Source organism: Beta vulgaris, chromosome 1, assembly GCF_026745355.1.
Source record: "Beta vulgaris subsp. vulgaris cultivar EL10 chromosome 1, EL10.2, whole genome shotgun sequence".
Classification (NCBI taxonomy): Eukaryota; Viridiplantae; Streptophyta; class Magnoliopsida; order Caryophyllales; family Amaranthaceae; genus Beta; species Beta vulgaris.
This window is the reverse complement of record NC_079202.1, coordinates 25,369,256-25,390,891: the sequence shown is the minus strand read 5'-3', so window position 1 is coordinate 25,390,891 and position 21,636 is coordinate 25,369,256. Positions and strand designations below refer to the sequence as shown.

At 33.9% G+C, this 21,636-nt stretch overlaps 1 protein-coding gene across 2 annotated transcripts; it reads left to right on the top strand.

Moving 5' to 3' along the window:
• Window positions 1-1,009: 1,009 nt before the first annotated feature.
• On the top strand, window positions 1,010-20,260 carry LOC104898880 (inactive protein kinase SELMODRAFT_444075). Of its 2 annotated transcripts, XM_010686017.3 has the most exons (8): window positions 1,010-1,391; window positions 1,515-1,648; window positions 16,800-16,894; window positions 17,481-18,514; window positions 18,631-18,791; window positions 19,093-19,169; window positions 19,255-19,558; window positions 19,693-20,260. In XM_010686017.3, the coding sequence occupies exons 1-8, from the start codon at window positions 1,190-1,192 to the stop codon at window positions 19,840-19,842; spliced, it is 2,157 nt and encodes a 718-aa protein (XP_010684319.2). In that variant the 5' UTR covers window positions 1,010-1,189; the 3' UTR covers window positions 19,843-20,260. The 2 variants fall into 2 exon arrangements, with proteins under 2 accessions (XP_010684319.2, XP_010684315.2); XM_010686013.3 differs by lacking the exon at window positions 1,010-1,391 and having other exon boundaries at window positions 16,800-16,910.
• Window positions 20,261-21,636: the final 1,376 nt, after the last annotated feature.

Here is a 21,636-nt window from a genome sequence, read left to right as displayed (position 1 = left end):
GAATCAAACAAGACCCCACATGACTATATTTTGTTTAACATATAAATCAATAAATGTGGTCAAATAAGAGAACATGAATAGTGCAATTTGTCAAACGTTGCAACTAAAAAAGAACGGAGGTAGTATTTAGATATAAATAGAGTAAATTTTATTGGAAAATCACAAAAAAAAAATATAGGAGTATGAGTAGAAATTAATGAGAGAGAGTTAGGAGGAGAGAGAAGAGAGTAGCCATTAATGGGGAATTTGGGGATTTGAAGCAGCCAAAGAAAAACCCACGCGTGATGGTTTATTTATGTGAGTAGGTGATGAGTCAGCAGTCATAATTAAAACAGCAAAAAGTAAAAAAAAAAAATTGCTCCTAAATAGAATTGAACCCGCCCCCCTTTGCCCCATCCCTTACTACTTTACCACTAATTCAAATGCTTTCCTTTTGTTTTTCTTTCAAACATTTAATACATATAATATATTTCGGGGGTCCTCTATTTTTGGGGCCCTATTCCGTCGCCTATACTGCATGGGCCAAGAACCACCCCTGATTGATTGAGAAACAAAAGATTAAGCATACACTCTTTACAAAAGGAACAAAATGCTAACCTTTGTTTATATAATGTAAAAGACTATTTCATAAAGTCCCGCATTAGTGGGAGAATGAAACATAAAGTTTTTGATCTCTATAAAATACTACTCCAAATACCTAACTCTAAGTATATGGAGTGGCTCACGCTCAAGTCAAGCCTTGAGCTGAGCTGAGCTCGTATTCAAATTTCTCGAGCTCAAGCCGAGAATTTCAAGATTGGGCCGAGTCAGACTTTTCTCATTTCCAGCCGGTCCTGTCCAGGCTGGGTCTCAGTTAACCTTGTTAACACCCGTAATTGGGCCTATATGAAAATGCTAAAATTGAATATAATAAAAGAACACTTAAATTTTTCCAAAAGAAAGCAAAAGTAAAAGCAGTGAAAATAAAACGTCGACTACTTTATACGAAAACAAAAAGAAAAGAAAATGTATTCTAGATTCTACCCATGGCGCTATTTCCATTTGAACTGTGATAGACAAACTCTTAATTCTTAAATACGACGCAACACGAAGTCTCTCCATTTCCCCGTCAACCATCCCATCCTTTCCTTCCCTCTCTCTCCTACACTCAATTTCATACTCTTTAGTAGTATCTCAACTAACGATCCCAATGCTTCCTTCAAACATCGGATCTAGTAGAAGACTCGATATCAGCAGCTTAACGGCACCGTTGCCAGCGCCAGCTTCAGTAGTAGTTGCCATTAAAGCGGAACGAGACGTATCTAAAGAACCTTTAGCTTGGGCTCTCACTCATGTGGCTCGCCCCGGCGACTGCATTTCGCTGCTTGCTGTTTTTCCCGATAAAACTTCTGGTCAAACTCTAATTCTGTTATCACACATGGTTTATCATTTCTTAAGCATCGTTCTTTACAACTTACATTTAATTCAATTCAGCAAATTCAGTTTGATTGAATTATTGTGGAATGATTCTGTAGGCCGGAGATTATGGAATTTTCCTCGTCTTACTGGGAATTGTGCCGGCTTGGAGGGCGGGAACTTACCCGAGAAGATATGCGAGATTTCTGAATCTTGTTCTCAGATGGCCCTTCAATTTAATAATCAAATTCAGGTAATATAATTATCTCAAATTCAGTTCTAGAATTGCAGTAATCTAATTAAACAGAGGAAAATTGTTATTTTGGAACTTCTATCAGATCACATATAATGTCTATTCGTTGGTGTACAGTTTGGTATGGAACATTTACATGTTGACGGTGGGCATACAATTAGAGAAAAAAATTGTCATGACTAATATTAAATTTTATGTCCTATGTCAAAAATAATCTTAATTTTGAATTATTTAATAATAATCTTAACTCTAGAAGGAGCATTATCAATATAATCTGAATTATTTATTTTTTACTTTATTCGTGACGAAAAGAATGTAAAAATTGAATATTTTATAAAGCTAAAATGGATTCATTTAAACAAGAAAATTGATAGTTTTGATCATTTTGAGAAGGTTTCACACAAGTTAATTCGATGATTTTTTTAGAAGATAAGTGAAAGTTGTGATTATTTATATTAAAATTTCCTAAAGTTGAGGTTTTAACTAATTTTAGTGGATGAAGAGTCAAATCTTTTAATTGGTGTTTACGTTAAAGGATTTAATGAGGCGTTTGGACCAAAAACTCCAGTTAATTAAGAACTAGTTGGAGAAGATGATGATTGAGAATGTTGCATGAAATGCTATTTAGCTCTCTACCAAACATATCTGTACAAGAAGCTAAAATAATCAAGTAGGCAAAGCGATTAACATTATCAGTTGCAACTAATAAATTACCTGTGCTAATTGTTAGTGTCATCTGTAAAAAGAAAGATAATATCATTAAATATTGGGGATCCGTTACTTAGCCATTATTAAATATTTCAATTATCCGTGACCTTATTGTAAGCTGCTTGTACAGTTATACTAAATGCGGAGAATGATTTTCAATTTAGAATTTGTCAGATTATTGAAGGTTTCTTTTTGTCTTTTCTCTACTCTTTAACTTTATAATACTAGAATTTTTTTGCACGCGATGCGTGCTTGAATTTTTCTCGAAACAAAAACTTGATTTTCTTCGACATAAGAGTCAAAATTTGAACATTAGACATACGAAGTATAATTGTTTTTAATTGCAAAATTTGATTGGTTTAATTTCTGTCACTTAAGTCTCTCACCAATCTTTTTTTTTTTTTCACTTTTCGAAGTTAAATTCTATGAACAAAATAGAAATTTTATTGAATTTATTTATGATTTCTAATATTATAATTTTTTAGTTGATTTTTGAATTAAGTACAGTACTTCATAAATTGTAAAAAAGTGGACACTTTGATTTCAGTCAATTTTTCATAGGTTGTAATTTGTAAGTGAATTTTTAAGTTTTTGTAAAGTTTTCTCATTTTAGTGATTTGCATAACGTAAATTATGCAATTTTTCAGTTGACTTGTGATGATTGTTATAATTATATTTGTATTTTTGTTTGAAGTTCCCTTTGATTTGTAAGTGAATTTGTAATTTAGAATGGGAAGGGGAGTAACATATTCTCTTCATTCGGGGACACCATAGCTCCCCCCTTCCCTTATATAATAGAGATATAATAGAGATATGTTGACTTTATTAACCTTTTTACCTTGATAATTAATCGCAATTATATACTAGAAAATATAGGTCCAAATATATGTAAAAGTTTCATTATATATAGGGAACACTATAAAAAAGTAAATAATTTTTTTCCTTGTCTAACTTCTAAATTTCAATTTCACTACAAATACACCTCTATTTTTTTTATCATGACCCATCATTAATTGTGAATGGTTCTTGAGAATAATGATTTATAAGTAAATTGTTGTAAATGTTTTTGTATGTATTGACGTTCTAGGCTATTAGTTATAGTTTGTATGCTAATTTTATGTTTTAATAAAATTTCCTGATTATTTGAGTGATTTGCGTGATTTTTATAACGTGATTTTCTCAATATTGTATGAGTGATTGGTAAAGTTTTTTCTTTTAAGTGATTTGTGAGTGAGTGTTGTCAATTAATTTTCGGTAGTTTTTTTTTAGTGCCAATTATGATTTTGACATTCCTTTTGTAATTTAGAAAGGGAAGGGGTAAAATAGGCATTTCAAAAGAGGACACCATTGCTCCCCCCTTCCCTTATATAATAGAAATATAATAGAGATATGTTGTACTTTATTAACCTTTTTACCTTCATAATTAATCGCAATTATATAATAGAAAAAGATAGGTCCAATTATATGTAAAAAGTTTCATTATATATAGGGAACACTATAAAAAAGTAAATAATTTTTTTCCTTGTCTAACTTCTAAATTTCAATTTCACTACAAATACACCTCTATTTTTTTTATCATGACCCATCATTAATTGTGAATGATTTTTGAGAATAGTGATTTCTAAGTAAATTTTTGTAAATGTTTTTGTATGTATTGACGTTCTAGGCTATTAGTTATAGTTTGTATGCTAATTTTAATTTTTACTAAAGTTTCCTGATTATTTGAGTGATTTGCGTGATTTTTATAACGTGATTTTCTCAATTATTGTATGAGTGATTGGTAAAGGTTTTTTCTTTTAAGTGATTTGTGAGGGAGTGTTGTAAATTAATTTTTGGTATTTTTTTTTTAAGTGCCAATTATGATTTTGACATTTCTTTTGTAATTTAGAAAGGGAATGGGGCAAAATAGGCATTTCAAAAGAAGACACCATTGCTTCCCCTTCCCTTATATAATAGAGATATGTTGTACTTTATTAACCTTTTTACCTTGATAATTAATCGCAATTACTTCCTCCGTTTCAAAATAAGTGCAACATTTGCATAGTGTTTACTATTCACAGTTTAAACTTTAATTAGCTTTGGTGATTTACATTTTAGGAAAAACATAGTCATGTGGGATCTTGTTAGATTCGTCTGAATGTGAATTTTTTTAATATCAACTTTTTATAATTTTTACTTATTGATAATTGAAGATATTAACGGTTAAAATAATGCATTGGCAAACGTGAAAACAAGAAGTGTTGCACTTATTTAGAAACAGAGGAAGTATATAATAGAAAAAGATAGGTCCAAATATATGTAAAAAGTTTCATTATATATAGGGAACACTATAAAAAAAATAAATAATTTTTTTATTTGTCTAACTTCTAAATTTCAATTTCACTACAAATACACCTCTATTTTTTTTTATCATGACCCACCATTAAATGTGAATGATTCTTGAGAATAGTGATTTTTAAGTAAATTTTTGTAAATGTTTTTGTATGTATTGACGTTCTAGGCTATTAGTTATAGTTTGTATGCTAATTTTAATTTTTAATAAAGTTTCCTGATTATTTGAATGATTTGCGTGATTTTTATAACGTGATTTTCTCAATTATTGTATGAGTGATTGGTAAAGTTTTTTCTTTTAAGTGATTTGTGAGTGTGTCTTGTAAATTAATTTTCGGTAGTTTTTTTTTTTAGTGCCAATTATGATTTTGACATTCCTTTTGTAATTTAGAAAGGGAAGAAGGCAAAATAGGCATTTCAAAAGAGGACACCATTGCTCCCCTTTCCTTATATAATAGAGATAAATTGGGAATTCACCGTTTCGCTTTTGAGTCTTATTTATGTGCAACTTTACATTGAAATCAATTTGGCGCTTGAAATAAAGTTCCAGTACTTGTAGTTGTGAATGATATTTGCTTACCTGTCATTCTGCTACTTTATACTTTAGTCGTTATGCATAGGGCTGTTGAGAGTGCAGTCTGGACCGCACCAAATTACAACCCAAACCGTTTTTTTTCGCGGTGGGTTGGTTTGCGGTTTCAAAATTGCGGTTCGGGTTATAATTTCAAGCATACTGCAGTTTGCGGTTTGGGTTGGGTTTTAATTTTTGTAAACCGAAACCGCACCATAAACCGCAATCTTATTTGATCTTTTTTTAAAAAAAATATATCTGTTTTGTTTTTTTTTTTTTTTTGAAATACACTTGACAAGGTGGCATACAACTAAAAAAAGAAGTTTGAGGTAAATAACTTGGACACTTTTGATAAATTATTATTTATGTTTAATTATGAAGTCAACTTCCTATTTATTTAGACTCTTTATATTTATTAACAATTTTTTTTACTCTTAAATTTAAAAAAATTAATGTCGCGGAGGAAAAAATGGTTAAACCGCAAACCAAACTGCACTAAACCGTTGTGCGCAGTTAGGTTTGGGCAAAAGTGCGGTGTGATTTGGGTTGGAAAAATGCCAAACTGCGCCAATCCAAACCCTAAATACCCCTAGTTATGCTTATGCATACAGAGAATTGAGAAAGTGAGAAGAGAATACATTGTATCGTAATGTATTGCTTACTTAAGAGCATGCTTACTCATGTCCAAAAACTACCAAGTAGTACTTGGTCTAGTGGTAAGGAGACCACCCTTTTAATCTTGAGGTTGGGGTCCAATCCCCATTAGAGGCACTTTGAGGGTAGGGATTCCCCTTACCCTCTCCCCTTTACTCTCAAGTGTCTGGCCTATTAAGACTCGAGTGGGGTTTGGGCCACTTCTTACCAAAAAAAAAAAAAAAAACTCATGTCCAAAAACTAAACTTCTATTATTATCTTAAAATTACTTAAAATCATCCCAACTATCATGTATAATGTCATCCCTCCCTGTTATCAACTTTTTCTTTCATCTTGCAAAAGTTTGTCATGCTTTTCGATTCATTTTGATAAATGCACCCTACTCGTGACAAAAAAATATCATCGTTCTCTCTCCTACTTTTTACTATACCCATTCCATTTTCTTTCTGCTACATCAATACATATTTATACATTTTGATATTTATAATATCATACAAGATTATAAATAAATTATTTTGTATATTTATGATCCTAAATAAATTTATTTAGTAGTTTTGTGAAAATTATTCAAGAATAAAAGCTTCCAAAAATAATTATTCATGTGTGTATAATGTAGAGAGAAAATAATTAATTTCAAAAGTGTCATAATATAGTAAAAGGATAAGACCATTGGTGAAATTTTTATTTTAAAATTTGTATATTTTAAGTTATTCAAATTACAAAAAATAACATTTCTGACGCACCGCCACATGTCCACAAATGGTTGACTTGGGTGATAAGATGACCAACCATGGGTTGGATCATCGGATGACCAACCATGGATTGAGTCATAGCATGACTAAAGATGGTAATGGGTCATGGACTCGACCCAGACCCGCTAGGACCCGATCCATTTGTAAGGGTCTGGGTCCATAAATTTTAGACCCAATGGGTCCAGGTCGGGTCTAGGTCCCAAGAGCATGGGTCGGATCTGGGTCTAGGTTCGGGTCCACATATGCTAGACTCAGACCCACCCGCAGACCCATTTACATATTAAATTTTTTTTTTTTTACCTAAACTCTAAGGTTTTATGAGTTGTGATTTTGTGAACTCGTTAGTGTTGTAACTCTCATCTAAGACTTGTAACTTTATAAGTTATAACATTTTAATATTTTATAAGTTAATTCTTAAAATTTTGTTTAGAGAATGCTTTAACCGTGGATACATGAACCTATATATATTAGGGCAAAAATTTTTTAATTACATATATTCAAAAATATGATGAAAACTTAAAACTAAGAAGGACCCATTTAGAACACAGTTAGGACTCGTGGACCCGCTAGACCTAGCAGATCTTGGTATGGGTATGATAAGTCTAGACAACAGGATTTGGGGCGGGTCTGCATCTGGGTCCAGGTGAACCCGACCCAAACCCACCCCATTGCCATCCCTAAGCATGACCTAAATACAAACATCATAAAATCATGAATGCAACCCCATGTTCTTTTTAGCAAGGTTCATGACTCCATTTGATGCCCAAAAAAATCATGAGTGGGCATGATCTAACGTTAGCTTTCTTAAAAAATAATAATCATTTTATAGATAATGAATAATTAATTTAAGTAGTTATGACTTATGAGTGCATAAAACATTTACGGAAATATCTTGACTCGGGAATATTTATAATGATTTAGGTGAATTATGTGGCCAGCGTCATTGAGAATATTCTCTAACATAGTTTGATGTATGGATATCAAACTAGTTGTTGACCGCGATACTGCCCTAAATCATTCTAAGGTGTTTTGAAGTGTTAAATTAAATAGTTGAGAGAAGTGAAAAAACATAATGATACACATTGGATTATGCTCATGAAATAATCTTATAATTTATTTTAAATTTTCTGCGTAATAATTTATAATATAAATTATTTATCAATATAACTCTTGGCTTCAAGAGAGTACATATATAAATATATAATTAATTGAAAGTCAGTAATACGATCTTGTTTTTAAAGTTTATGTGTAAAAATATAACCGATGCAATTAAATAGTTTAGTGGTGTTAACTAGGAAGGTTCTAAAAATTTTAAAGATTTTTCTTTATAAATATGAGATTACTGAGAGGTTGTATTGGACGCACTATTATTAGAATTATATTTAGTATTAATATATACATTTGTATCTAAATGTTTCAAAAATAAAAAATATTAACTTGTCTTTAAGTAATTTTTTTTGTCAACAACCGAAAACCTTCCACGCGCTTCTCTTTGCGGGCAATGGACGCAGAATACCATGGCTAGGAAGTCGAAAGCTCATAAGAAGGCACCTCAGGCGGAATCAACACTTGACAAGTTGAAGGGACCAAGTTCGGAGGATTAAGTGAAAATGTAATCCATGGATTCGGTTTTGGGAATCTCATTGTGGGATGTTGACGATGAAGTACATATTGAAATTCAAGAGGAAATTTTATCACCTCGTTCATCACTATCATCAGTAAGGGATCTTCAGCAACAAGATTAAATCAGAGAGGATTTCTCGAAATGGCTTACATCGATGAAGCAAACATCAGTGAAATTGGCACCAGATGAAGGCCGACGAATCAATCGTATTGAAGGCACTATTGTTCCATTAACAATTCTATTTTCGCCTCAAAACCTAGAAATTGGAACCTATTGATGCTCCTATAATTAAAATTGATCTTTCTGATGTGCAACAAGAGATTGATTACTAGAATTCTGCAATTTACTGCTATGTTGTGGGAGCTAATCATCCAATTCATGCAATGGAAGGCTATGGTAGAAGAATTTGGAGGAATTTTGGTGTTGATAAAGTTGCTTTGGCTAAGAAAGGGATACATGTGCTTTGATTTCGAACTATGGAGAAAAGAGATTTAGTTCTAAACTCACCTGCGCCATTTTTTGATAAAAAAACCTTTGATTATTAAAGCCTGGAGTTCTGAGGTGGATCTATGCAGGGATAATCTTAAAACTATTCCTAAATGGATTCAGCTGAAGCTCTGGATTTCAAATATTGGGGTAAAGCTTGTTTGGGTAAGATTGTGAGTAGCATAGGAAAGATGATAAAAGTGGATCAAGCCACTAGTAAGCGAGATAAGTTGAAGTATGCTCGTATTATGGTTGAAATACAGATTGACCAAAGCCTTCCTGATCGGATTTGTTTTGTGAATGAACTGGATAAAACAATACTTGTGGATGGGTTGTATGAGTGGAAACCTATTGTTTGTACTGTTTGTAAAGGGGTTGGGACATGAGGTTGCTAGGTGTGTAAAATAAGTAAGGAAGGAATGGCAACCAAAAATGGTTCCACAATAGAAGGAACATGTTCAATCTAAACCTCCTGTTTAAGAAACTTTGGTACAAGCATTTAAGGAGGTTAGAATTCCTGCAAGGAAAATTCTAACTAGTCCAAAACCAGCTGCAATTCAGAATACTTTTGAAGCTGTGAATGATACAACTTCTGTAGTAGTGGGTGATGTTGAATGTGTAGTCCAAGGAGATTCAGGAGGGTGTCTGGCTCCTGAAGAACATGGAAAAGTTTGTAATTTGGAATGTGAGGGGGATCAACAATTCTCACAAACAATTGGATATTAAGAAATTTATATCCATGAATAAGGTGGGGTTAATTGGTCTCCTAGAAACCAAGGTAAAAGCTCACAATATGGGGAGGCTTTACCAAAGGGTGTTTGTTGGTTGGTGTTTGAGTTCTAATTCTTCCTTCCATTCTACAGGGAAAATAGTGGTTTCTTAGAATCCTATGAGTTTTACAGTGAATATTACTTACTGCTTAAGTCAAGTAGTTCATTGTGTTATTACTTCGAAAGGTAGTGAAGAGAGTTTTGCTTGTTCAATTCTATATGCAAGCAATGATGCACATATAAGAAAGATGGCTTGGAAGGATTTTTTGGAGTTAAGAAGGTGCATTTCAGGATCTTGGATGATAATAGGGGATTTCAATTGTGTTCTAAAGCCAGATGAAAGAATTGGCTCAATTGTCATACCTTCTGAGTATGTTGGGCCTGAGGAGTGTATGTTACAATGTGGCTTGAATGATATTCAGAGTACAGGGAATTTATTCACTTGGAACAACAAACAAGAGGGAGATCAAAGAGTTTTTTGCAAGCTAGACAAGGCAATGATTAATCAAGCTTGGTTGGATAAATTTCCAAAATGCAGTGGCTCATTTTATGCTTGAAGGGCAATATGACCATAGTCCCATCATTATTATTGTGTATCCTGATATGGAAACTAGGAGAAGGCCTTTTAAGTACTTCCACATGTGGAGTGAAGCTCTAAATTTTCAAGATGTTGTTGATGTTGGTTGGAAGATGCCTTGGAGGGGGTGTTTTATGTATAAAGTAGTGCAAAGACTCAAGCAATTGAAAGTGGGGTTAAAGAAATCGAATCATGAGGGCTTTTCTGATATCCATTGCAGGGGTATCTAAGCTCAAAAGAAGATGTTGGAGTGTCAAGATGCTTTGCACAATCAACCAAGTAATGAGATACTTAGACAAGAAGAAAGGGTTGCAGTTTAGGAGTATGGAAGAGTGCATAGAGCAGACCTGTCATTTCTTGCTTAGAAAGCTAAAGTTCATTAGTGTAAGAAGGAGATGGGAATTCTTCCTTAATACACTATATGCAATTCATGATTGAGATAGAATATGGGGGGATAATCTTACTGATGTGAATGAAGCTTTCTTACAGTATTATAAGAAGTTGATGGGTTCTCAATTGCTTCACAAAGAGACTATAAAAGATATTGTGGTCAGGGTGGGCCCTTGGTGAGTGAAGCTCATGAACAGATTCTTAATAGGCCTTATACAACTGATGAGGAAGTTAAGAAAGCTCCATTCGATATTCTTGGGGACAAGTCACCTAATGGATTTAGGTCTCATTTCTTTAGAGATGCTTGGTAATGATGTTACTCAGGCACTCCTTGACTTTTTTCATATAGGTAAACTCCTTAAAGAATTGAATATTACATTTTTAACTTTAATTCCTTAGGTTTTTTGTCCTAATTCAGTCAAGGAATTTCGTCCAATTGCTTGTTGTAATACCTTGTATAAGTGCATAACAAAAATGCCATGTAATAGATTGAGATAAGTGCTTCTTGATTTGATATTTGAAAATCAAGGAGCATTTGTACATGAAAGATTTATAGTCCATAATATAATGGTCTGCCAAGATTTAGTCATGCACTATAGGAGGCAAAATGTTAAGTCAAGCTGCTTAATGAACCTTGACATGAAGAAGGCCTATGACACCATAGAATGGTCATTCCTGGAAGAGATGATCTAAGCTTTGAAGTTTCTAAGTCACTTTACTAGTCTTGTGATTACTTATGTGAAGACTATTAAATTCACACTCATGGTGAATGGATCTTTGAATGGATTTTTTGAGTCCAAAAGAGGTATAAGGTAAGAGGAACCCATATCCCCTCTTTTGTTTGTAATATGCATCGAGTATTTATCAAGGTTAATGAAGCCAATTCAAAGTAATCCTAGGTTTACCTTACAGCCAAGGTGTAAGAAGGCTGAGTTGAGCCACTTGATTTTTTGCAGTAGATGATATGATTTTATGTTGTAGTGGTAACTTCCAGTTGTCCATACAATGCTCCAAGCTTTTTAACTCTTCTCAGCCACTTCTGATCTTCAAGTCAATGAAAGTAAATTAGAATACTATACAACAGGGTCCCTAATGAAGATATAAGAAGAATTCATGATGCTACATGTTTTTCTCATAGTAGCCTCCCTTTCAAATGCCTAGGAGTGCCAATCTGCTCAAGGAAAATCTCAAATGCTGAATGTAGGGGCATTATTGATAGATGGCCAAGATTAAAGTGTGGAGCAGTAGGTATCTCTCCTATGTAAGCAAGCTCTAACTTATTAATTCTGTTCTGATAAGCATACATGTGTACTGGGCGCAAGTTATCATCCTCCCTAAAACCATTCTGAAAGAAATCACAAGAATTTGTCGAGCGTAGTTGTGGAGTGATGATTGGTTCAGTTGTAGGCCTGGCAATATCAAGTGGCAAAATATGTGTGATTCAAATCAATTTGGTGGCCTTGGGATAAGAGATATTCTAGTTTGGAATAAAGCTGCACTTGCAAAATATGTGTGGGCTATTTATGCCAAAGAGGATAACCTCTGGATCAAGTGGATTAATGAGGTATAGATCAAAGATAAAGATTGGTGGGACGGCATCCCACCAGTTGACTGCTGCTGGTAGTGAAGGAAGAAGTGGAGCAATGGTATTCTCGCCAAGATATGACAGCTATCACTAAGTTCAGTATTAAAAAGATATACAATAGAATGAAAAGTGAAAATGAGAGAGTCTACTCGGATGTGCTTGTTTGGAATAGGCTTGCCATTCCAAAACATCGGTTTACTTGTTGGTTGGTCATGCACAATAAGCTAAGGACAGCTAATAAGCTAGTCCAGATTGGTATTATGGTAAATGTACCACTAGTTTTTGCAATCGGGTATTCCAGTTGAGGCCATCCGCAATAAAAAAAAGAAGTGAGAACCAGAATTATTACAATCCCTTGGGGGGGGGGTTAACTAACGAAAAAGATGAAACTGGATTCCTTCTTAAATGGAGCCCTCGAAATTAAAGGCGCCTGAACGTTTATGAATAAGCTAGTAAGAAAGTAACTTCCTTTTAAGGGTGAAAGGCGAGCAGTTGGGAGCTATAGTACTGACTATGCATAGGACTACTAAGGTGAAAAGACAGGATGTATTCCGACGAAATGCTATTGATTCTAGAAGGACTGATCTAATTATATTGAACGATTCCAGTTGCTTTATTTCTGCACTCACTCGTTTCTCGTAACCAGTGCCAATTATGTATGGCAGACAATGAAAGTCATGGACATCTATCTTTAGATGCATGTATGTTGAGATTATGCTTAGTTTGGTTAAAGATTGGCTTAATATGCATCACACTGACAAGTTGTATGAGAGACTGTTGATGTATATGACAAATAGCAGAAGATCTTCCGTGAGGAAGAAGGTTATAGGAGCCATTTTAAATGGCTTGGTGTATTTTGTGTGGTGGGCAAGGAATGAAACAATTTGGAGCAAAGGGGTCTGGCAGCCTGAAGTTCTGTTCAAACATCTAAAACAACTGGTCATGAGAGAATTCAATGTGTACTCCCTCCAAGATAGGGATTAGTTTGAGGCAATCAAGATTGCTACTATGCAGGCTCTTGTATAGATTTTGATGAGTTTTCTCTTAGTTTTGGGGATCCGACCTAGTTGGTTTACCCCTCTAAGAGTTAACTTTAGGTTGTATTATATTGTTTTTGGTGTGAATATTTACTTAGCAAAAAAAAGTATTATTTTCCCACAAAGACAAATATGAGATTGTATATTTGTTAGTTAGTGCATTTGTACTTCAAATGAGAGGTTATGGGTTCGAATCTTAACATACACACTTTTATTATTTAATATGTCTCATTTGATTGAGTGGGAAAAGGAGTAGTACATATGACAACATAACATGTTTTTGCTTAGGGTTTAGACATATATGGACTAGCTTTTATATGCACGTGATGCGTGTGAAAACATGTAGAAAATTAAATTAATTATTAATTACATCTAATAAACCAGTGAAGTTTAAATTTTTAATGAGTTTATTTAAATAAACAAGGAATTTAAAGTCTTTTAAAAAAATTAGTTGAAAGGGAAATATGATTGTGTTGTAAATTTTCATTTTTTTCTTTTTCTTGTGCCTTTTTTAAATTTTTTCTATAAAGTGAGATAGTTATATTCTTTTCTCTATTATTATTATTATTTTCCTTTTTTTATTTTATCGTGTCTTATCCCTATTACTAGACCTGCCTACCATGGGCCGGGCTGGCCTGTTCAAGGGCTCAGCCTGCCGGCTTTGGGCAATGGCCAACTGGGTCAGGCCTGAGCCCATGAGTGGCGGGCCGGGTCTGAACTTTTCAATATTTTCTCGGCCCGGTCCAGGCCAATGGCCCTACGGGTCGAGCTCGTTCCTCCTGCGGGGTGGACTCGTTTTTATTTCTTTTTTGGATTTTTGGCAGTTTTAGACTAAATAACAAAGAAAAGGGGTTTTCGGCCCGCAGACAATAGAGATGGCCTAGTTTTGGGCCGGGCTTGAAATAAAATTTCTCGACCGTGGCAGGCCCACTTAGAGGACAGAGGGTCGGGGCGGCGCCAACTTTATCAGGCTGCGGCGGCCCGCATGTGTGCCCGACGCATGCCCACCTCTACCTATTACCTTATATAATAGAGATTATCAAGGATCCAACTACTATTTTACTGAACGCTGACGACCTGTGTAAACTTTAAAAACCCCCTACGAAGCGGAGCAAATTTGAGACTTCTTTCTGGTCTAGCTTCTCTTTTCGAGTTATTAGTCTTCACTTCTATTGCATTACAAGTGACTAGTACACATCTTTAATCGTTAATATTATCAAGATAAAAGGCATTAGTAAAAAGTTATGATAAGACTCGAACTCGACTGTTTAAGGATTTAAGGTAAGAGTCTTGTGAAGTGATCAAATACTACTTGATTATTACAATTGAATAAGGCCTTAGTTTGGCTGATACTCATTGGGTAGGGGCATTAGAAAATTGAGTCCTTCAAAGTTGTCAAAGTCTCATACACCCCTCTAAAGATACATCTACAACATATTACCACAATTTATAAAGTACATCCGAGTGTAAGGAAAGCTAGATACACAAGAAGTCAAGAAGCTAATTTTTGCTTATTTCAAAAGCCATATTACTCTTTTTATAGTTATTTGCTCATTTTTAAGTCAGTTTTCCTCATCTAAAATTGCTTCTTTATTTTAAGATTTATTTGCTTTTTACTCATTAGAGAATTATTTTGTTCACGTTATGAAAATTATTTTTCATCATTTGAAATATTTCAAATTTAATTTTGCTCCCATTTGACAAGTTTACTCGCTAGTACATTGTAAACGTTCATATTAGTTACTACTAGCAAATTATGCACGCGATGTGTGCCTGATTTTTTTATTTTTTCGAAAATAAATTCTAGCCTTTTTGTGCATAAATTAACGGTAAAATTTTGAATATTAGACATTTTTTTGGCTAAATTTCCTTGGTTAAGCCTCTATTAGTTAACCCTTTTTTAAGTTATTTTTTTACTTATTTTTTTCCCGTAGGTTCTTTAAATTCAACTTGATAAATGATAAAAAAATGTTAGTGAATTTATTTAGGATTTCTAATGTTATATTAACATTGTATTTTATGTTAAATAATCATTTAACTTTGTTAATTGATTGAATTTTCCGTTTTGATGTAATACTTGATTGTGTAAGTGAATTGATCGAAATATATTTGATTGATCTAATATTCTTAATTTTTTTTAGCATAAATGTATTAAATTTTATAGTCAATATTACTTCTTTTTTTGGCTCAATTGTAACTTGATTGACATTAACATTTAAGTCAATTTTTTAATAATAAATGTGGGTTTGACTTTATTTTTCCTTTTTTTTCGTAATAGTTGATATATTAATGAACAATTAATTAAATTTACAGGGAATACCAAAGCTCTCTCTTCTCTTATATAATAGAGATTTAGATGCTCAAATCTGTCATATGGTATCACATTATGACTTTACCTGGAAATTCTTGTGCTAGTCAAAAATTAAAAATTTAACACTTTATAATAGGTCTCAAACCTTTCACAATTAAGTACAAAGCCACATGATTTGTAACCGAAAGAATAAATTGTAAGTACTGATGTACTACAAACTTTTGCTCTATCGAGCTAGTGTACAAGATCCAATGAACCCCACTCATACATCATAAAAATAAGAGATATTGTCATTAGTGTTTTGATTTTCAGGCCTAAAACATTAATATTATATGCTTGATTATAACTTAAATGTGGCCTCCATTTTAAAATATAATTTTCATTTTTTATTGAATGGTTTCTAAGACTCCAACATGTATCTTTGACCACCAAAATCTTTAGTTACTTTATTAATACAATTACAAAAAAATTGATATTAAAAGACTACACATTAAGAAGGATCTAACAAGATTCACATGAGTTTTTTTATTATTTTTTTTTTTATATATCAATGATAATATAGTCAATGATTTTGAAGTTTGACCATAAAAAATGAAACGGGAAATACATCTTGAGAGTTGAGACACAGGGAATACAATTTAGAATTTACTGCTATAACATTAATGCTAGTTTGAAATATGCATTTAAAACATTAATTATTAAAACTACATTTTATATCTCATAAATCAACTTTTTTTTCTATTCATTTATTCATCCTAAAATATTACCGCTAATAGAATTACTATACACAATGTCTTGATCGAACGTGTGAATTATGGAGTAATATGAGCTGAGCAAAGTCCGAGCCTGGAGTACTATGCTTGGCTTAGCTCGCACCCACGTAAATTCAATCTGGTGCTGAGCTCAAGCTTTGCACGATCCTATAATTTCAATTCAGCTCTATCTACTCATTAGTTGATTCGAGCTGCATTAGTCATGATCTTCAACAAAGAAAATGCTCTTCAGTACCATATGATTTGTAATCTATGGATAATATTTAGAGAGATTAATAATCATCTTCCAAATTTGTTTATTTTATATTTCGAGCTAACCCGTCAAGACTTTAAGTCTAGAGCTGAGCTTCAATCTCTTGCATGGAGAGTGAGCTTATTGTCACCACTATGTACGAAGCCTCAACTTACTGAAAGAAAATTGTGATTATTTCTTATATTAATCATGGTTATGATTTGCTAGCAGCTGATTAATTTTATCCATTATATTGTGTCATATGTGTCATGGTTTATCCTCATGTTGGAGTATTATTATGTGTGTAGTGTGTACTTGCAGAATGATTTACACTGAACTGTCCATAACAGGTGAAGGTGAGAGTTAAAGTTGTTTTAGGTCTGCCTGCTGGTGAAGTGGCAGCTGAAGCTAAGAGAAATGGAGCCAGTTGGGTCATATTGGACAAGTAATTCTATACCAAAGTATTATTTCTTGTTTCTAATCTGATCGCTCATTGTCCACACTGCTTCCAGAATTGACACATTTTTCTTATAAAAACTTGAACTATATCAGTTAACTCTTTGAATATTAGCTCAACTACCTGCAAACCTCATTTGCCATGCAAAAACGAGGGGAGATGCATTAAGTTTTCTGTGAGATTTAAGTTATTATTTGAAGTACTATGTTCTTGTTTATAGTTGTTCTTAATGCAAGTCTATAAGCAAGTTTTTTCACTATTATACCTGATCTAGGCATATATCTAGCATCTGGATGAACGCTAGTTTTAGGAATTTTTTGCACTTTTGAGAACCATTGCTGCTTCCAAAAGATTATTAGTACAACTGTACAAGCAATGGCTAAGGGGTTGTGAAACTTCATTATTGTTGGTGTTTACGGCTGGTTTGTGATACTAGGCAGTGATCTGAATACTTTTTCACCTAGTATAATATTTTATCCTGAAAAATTGTGTTTCATGGAGTCTTGGGATGAGCTCATCTCTATGTGAAAGAAATCTGAATGCATAATCATTTTCCATGTTGATTTTCATGCAGGAAACTAAGAGAAGAACAGAAACATTGCATAGAGAAACTTAACTGCAGCATAGTTGTGATGAAAGGTTGTCAACCGAAAGTCCTGAGACTTAATTTGGGGTACTCAGATGAACCTCAGACCCCTTACTTTTCAGCTGCCTCTTCTCCAGCCTTAGATAGTGGCAGACTGCAAAGCTTTAGGATGAAGCATTCAACTCCTATAAGCAGCCCTGAATATGCAAGTAGTTCCTTCTCGAGAACCACTGGAGAGGCTTCAATGTCAACCTTTGACATGCCACCTTCTCCGTACCTTGTTTATGAGCAAAATCCTCTGTTTGAGGGACCGAAGAAAGGGAGGCAGACACCTTGTTCTCCACGGAACATTACAGTGTCCGAAAGGGAAAGGCTTATTTTCCCCAATAGGGAGTCTGGTGAAGTTATAAAAAGCAACAGATATAATACATTTTGGGTTTCTGACAACCACGCTCATAATGAGAGGACTGTACCAACTTCTGGCTACAGATACACTCATGAAGTTAACTCTGCAGCTCCAAGTCTTATGGATGATAAACTTATACAGCAAGATTTTGAAACAAGAAGTGGATTGCTAGAGAATGACACAAATTGCAAAGAAGATGATGTCAATAGTGCACATGCTCGCAATTCATTCTCTATGGCCAGAACATCTTCAGCACCGCCTCCTCTATGCTCAATCTGCCAGCATAAAACACCAGCATTTGGAAAACCTCCAAGACGTTTAACTTATGAGGAGTTGGAGGTAGCAACCAATGGATTTTCAAATGATAATTTCTTGGCTAAAGGTGGATATGGTATTGTCCACAGAGGAGTTTTAAGGGATGGGCAGGTTGTTGCTGTGAAACAATTGAAGTTTGTGGATTCTCAAGGGGACACTGATTTCTGTAGGGAAGTGCGGGTATTGAGTTGTGCACAGCACAGGAACGTTGTGTTGCTCATTGGATTTTGTGTCGAGGGAAAGAAAAGAGTGCTGGTTTATGAGTATATCTGTAATCGCTCCTTGGATTTCCATTTACATGGTATAACCTCCTATTACGATATCTGTTGTAGTCTGGTCTGTTTGATAGGAGTATCGTACTTTGCATCACAGGTGACTTGATTTAATGCTTATGTCTATACTTAATATGATTTGCAGGGACCAATGCTTCCCCTCTGGATCTGCCATCACGCCTGAAGATAGCAATCGGGGCTGCGAGAGGCTTACGATATCTCCACGAGGATTGCAGAGTAGGTTGCATAATACACAGAGATTTACGACCAAACAATATCCTCCTAACTCATGATTTCGAACCTCTGGTAAGTTGGGCAGCTCATCTACTTTTCAATTAATAACTTCGCTCATGATGCTGCAAACTAATATTGTTAAGCCATGATCCAGAATAATTTGTAAACATACATTAGATTCTCGTACACCTTAAGAATACAGAATACTATGTTTCAATATGTAGAGATCTCAACTCCCTAACTGATCATAGTTATAAATAAGCATCTGGTTTCGTTCTCACTTTTCTACAAGATCAGAGGACTCACCTTTATGCATTTGTTTTTTATTTTTTGGATAAGGATTCCTGGCTTAATACATTCTATATTTATCCAGGTTGGTGATTTTGGTCTGGCAAGGTTGCATTGTGAGTGGAATATGGGCGTTGAGCAGCAAGTAATTGGCGCATCAGGGTACTTGAAAGCTTATGTCCTATCATCTACTTACAAAGTAAATAGATTCTTCAGCATGATTTTGATGTTCTTGAACATAATGCAGATACTTGGCACCTGAATACTTTGATGGGGGGAACATTACTGAAAAAATTGATGTATATGCTTTTGGAGTAGTATTGATGGAGTTAATTACTGGTAAAAAGGTTAAGGAACTGCACCAAGAAAAGGGCTTCTCATCTTTGGCTCAGCTCTTTGATCCCTTAACTGCATTAGAGTCTAATCAATTACAGAAATCAACGTTTTTCCCTAAGGAACTTGAAAGCATCCCACATGAAATACAAGCAATGGGACGAGCGGCCTCCTTCTGTCTTCGCAGTGATCCTGAGACCAGACCCTCCATGTCAAAGGTCTTTCTATTTCCTGTCTACTATCCATCTATAGATTATTCCAATTAGATTGCATATACTTCCTTAAGTTCTGAAACATCTTGGTAAAGTTGATCAGTACATTTTCTTTGTTTTTCCCCCATGGAAAATTGCAGGTGCTCAGAATATTAGAGGGTAGTAACACTCCAATGCCTCTAGGTTTGGATTTGAACTCAGTCGGTAGCCAAAGCGGGCATATGCAAGGCTTAAGTACTCGTAGACACTCAGAATTGAGAAAATGCCATTCTCGCAAGCTTTCGCAGTAAAGAAGTAGGGATCAGCTGTTGGTTGTAGATACAAAGGCAGCGTTGGGATAATTTATATGCATATATGCCTGCTCCAAAGCACCATTGATAATTTTACCTTGTTACTTTTTACCTCAGTGTCAAATGAACCACACAGGTTTTCTTAAAAACCTTCGTCCCTTAGTAGCAATATTGCGTTTCCTTCTATTTTTCTTATTGGGTTGCAATGCTCTTTTAGGAACTTGTCACCCTTCTGTTTGAGTAACTTATTTACAAGAGTTCTGGTTTTAAGTGTTCTTATATTTAGATTTTTTAATCTCCATTGGTATGTAATTACTATTGCAAGCTCTTTTAAGCATACAACGAGGAGCAAATTCATAGTAATTTTGGATTTACCGTGCTTATGGTAGACCCCGAGACTATTTTTTTTCTCATTGCTCATTTGGAAGTCTCTAAATGAGAACAATTCTACTCATTTTTAATCCTTTTGATTACTTGCCCAAATGAGCAAACTCTCTCAAGTGCATAAACATTTATACTCATTCGAAGAAAATCAACAAACACTTTTGTGCAAATGAGCAAACTTTCCCCCCTCATTTTCTCAAATAAGCGTAAATGTTTGCTTATTTGAAACTGCAATATTGATTTCAAATGTAAAACTAAGGCCACCGTTGATGAACTCTGAAACTTCAATATTTGTTTTACCATTGATGAAACCCAACTTTTCCGAATCATATTTTACAATTCATCAATTTGATTGGCCATGATGAGAGAGAAACCATCAAGGAGAGAGAAATTTGGAAGTGAGAAACAATGAAGGATAGAGAGAAATTTTGCGGTAAGAAAAACAATGTAGCTGAGAGATATCAAAACCTAGTGTTGCTTCTTAAATCATCTTTTGCATCATAAATCATTAATTCCACCCTAGAAGAATTTTGGAAACTCTAATAATGATGATTTTCAAATCTACAATTGATTCCACCATTGATGAAATTTGGAGCTTCAATATTTGTTTTTGCCATTCAGTAATTTCAATGAAAGTTGCAAATTTGGATGAGAGGTAAATAATGTAGGAGAAAATCTTGGAGGAGAGAAACAATTGAGGAGAGAGAAATTTGGAGGTGAGAAACAGTGGTGGAGAATAGGGGTGTTAGTGGATTGGACTGGATTGAACTTTGTCAAATCCAAATTCAGTCCGAAATATTTGGACTCAAGAAATTGAGTCCAAATCCGATCTAAACTTCTTTTGATTCTAGTTCGAAACTTTTTTTTTTGAGTTTGAGTCTAGTCCGATTGTTATATAATATTTTTTTCTTTCCTATTTACGTTCACAATGTTTTCTCATTTCTCGTTATTGAATCATTGAAATTTGAAAATTTTGACTCTGTACATTGTAGACACTAAAAATTTATTAGTGTTTTACATTAAAATAGATTAACTATTATTGAGCTAATATAAATATAATTAGTCTAGTTTAACTAATTCGACCCACCTAAATACCATATTTAAATTAAATCAAATAGATATAATTTGAGTTGTCAACTATTTGGGTCACTCAATATTATAGTTTAAATAGAATGGTCAAATGACAAAGGTAAAAAAAGACTTCCAAGTCATAAATGGACCCAAGTCACAAATGGGCCCATTCCCATAAACTACCAAGTCCATGAAGGGATCTTCATTCCGCGTGTATTCCCCCGTAATTTTATGGATTTTATAAATATATTTTAGTATTTATATATTTATATTTAAACATCATATAGTGTTAAATGATTTAATTATTTAAAGAATGTTGACTATTTTTAAAAGTCAAAG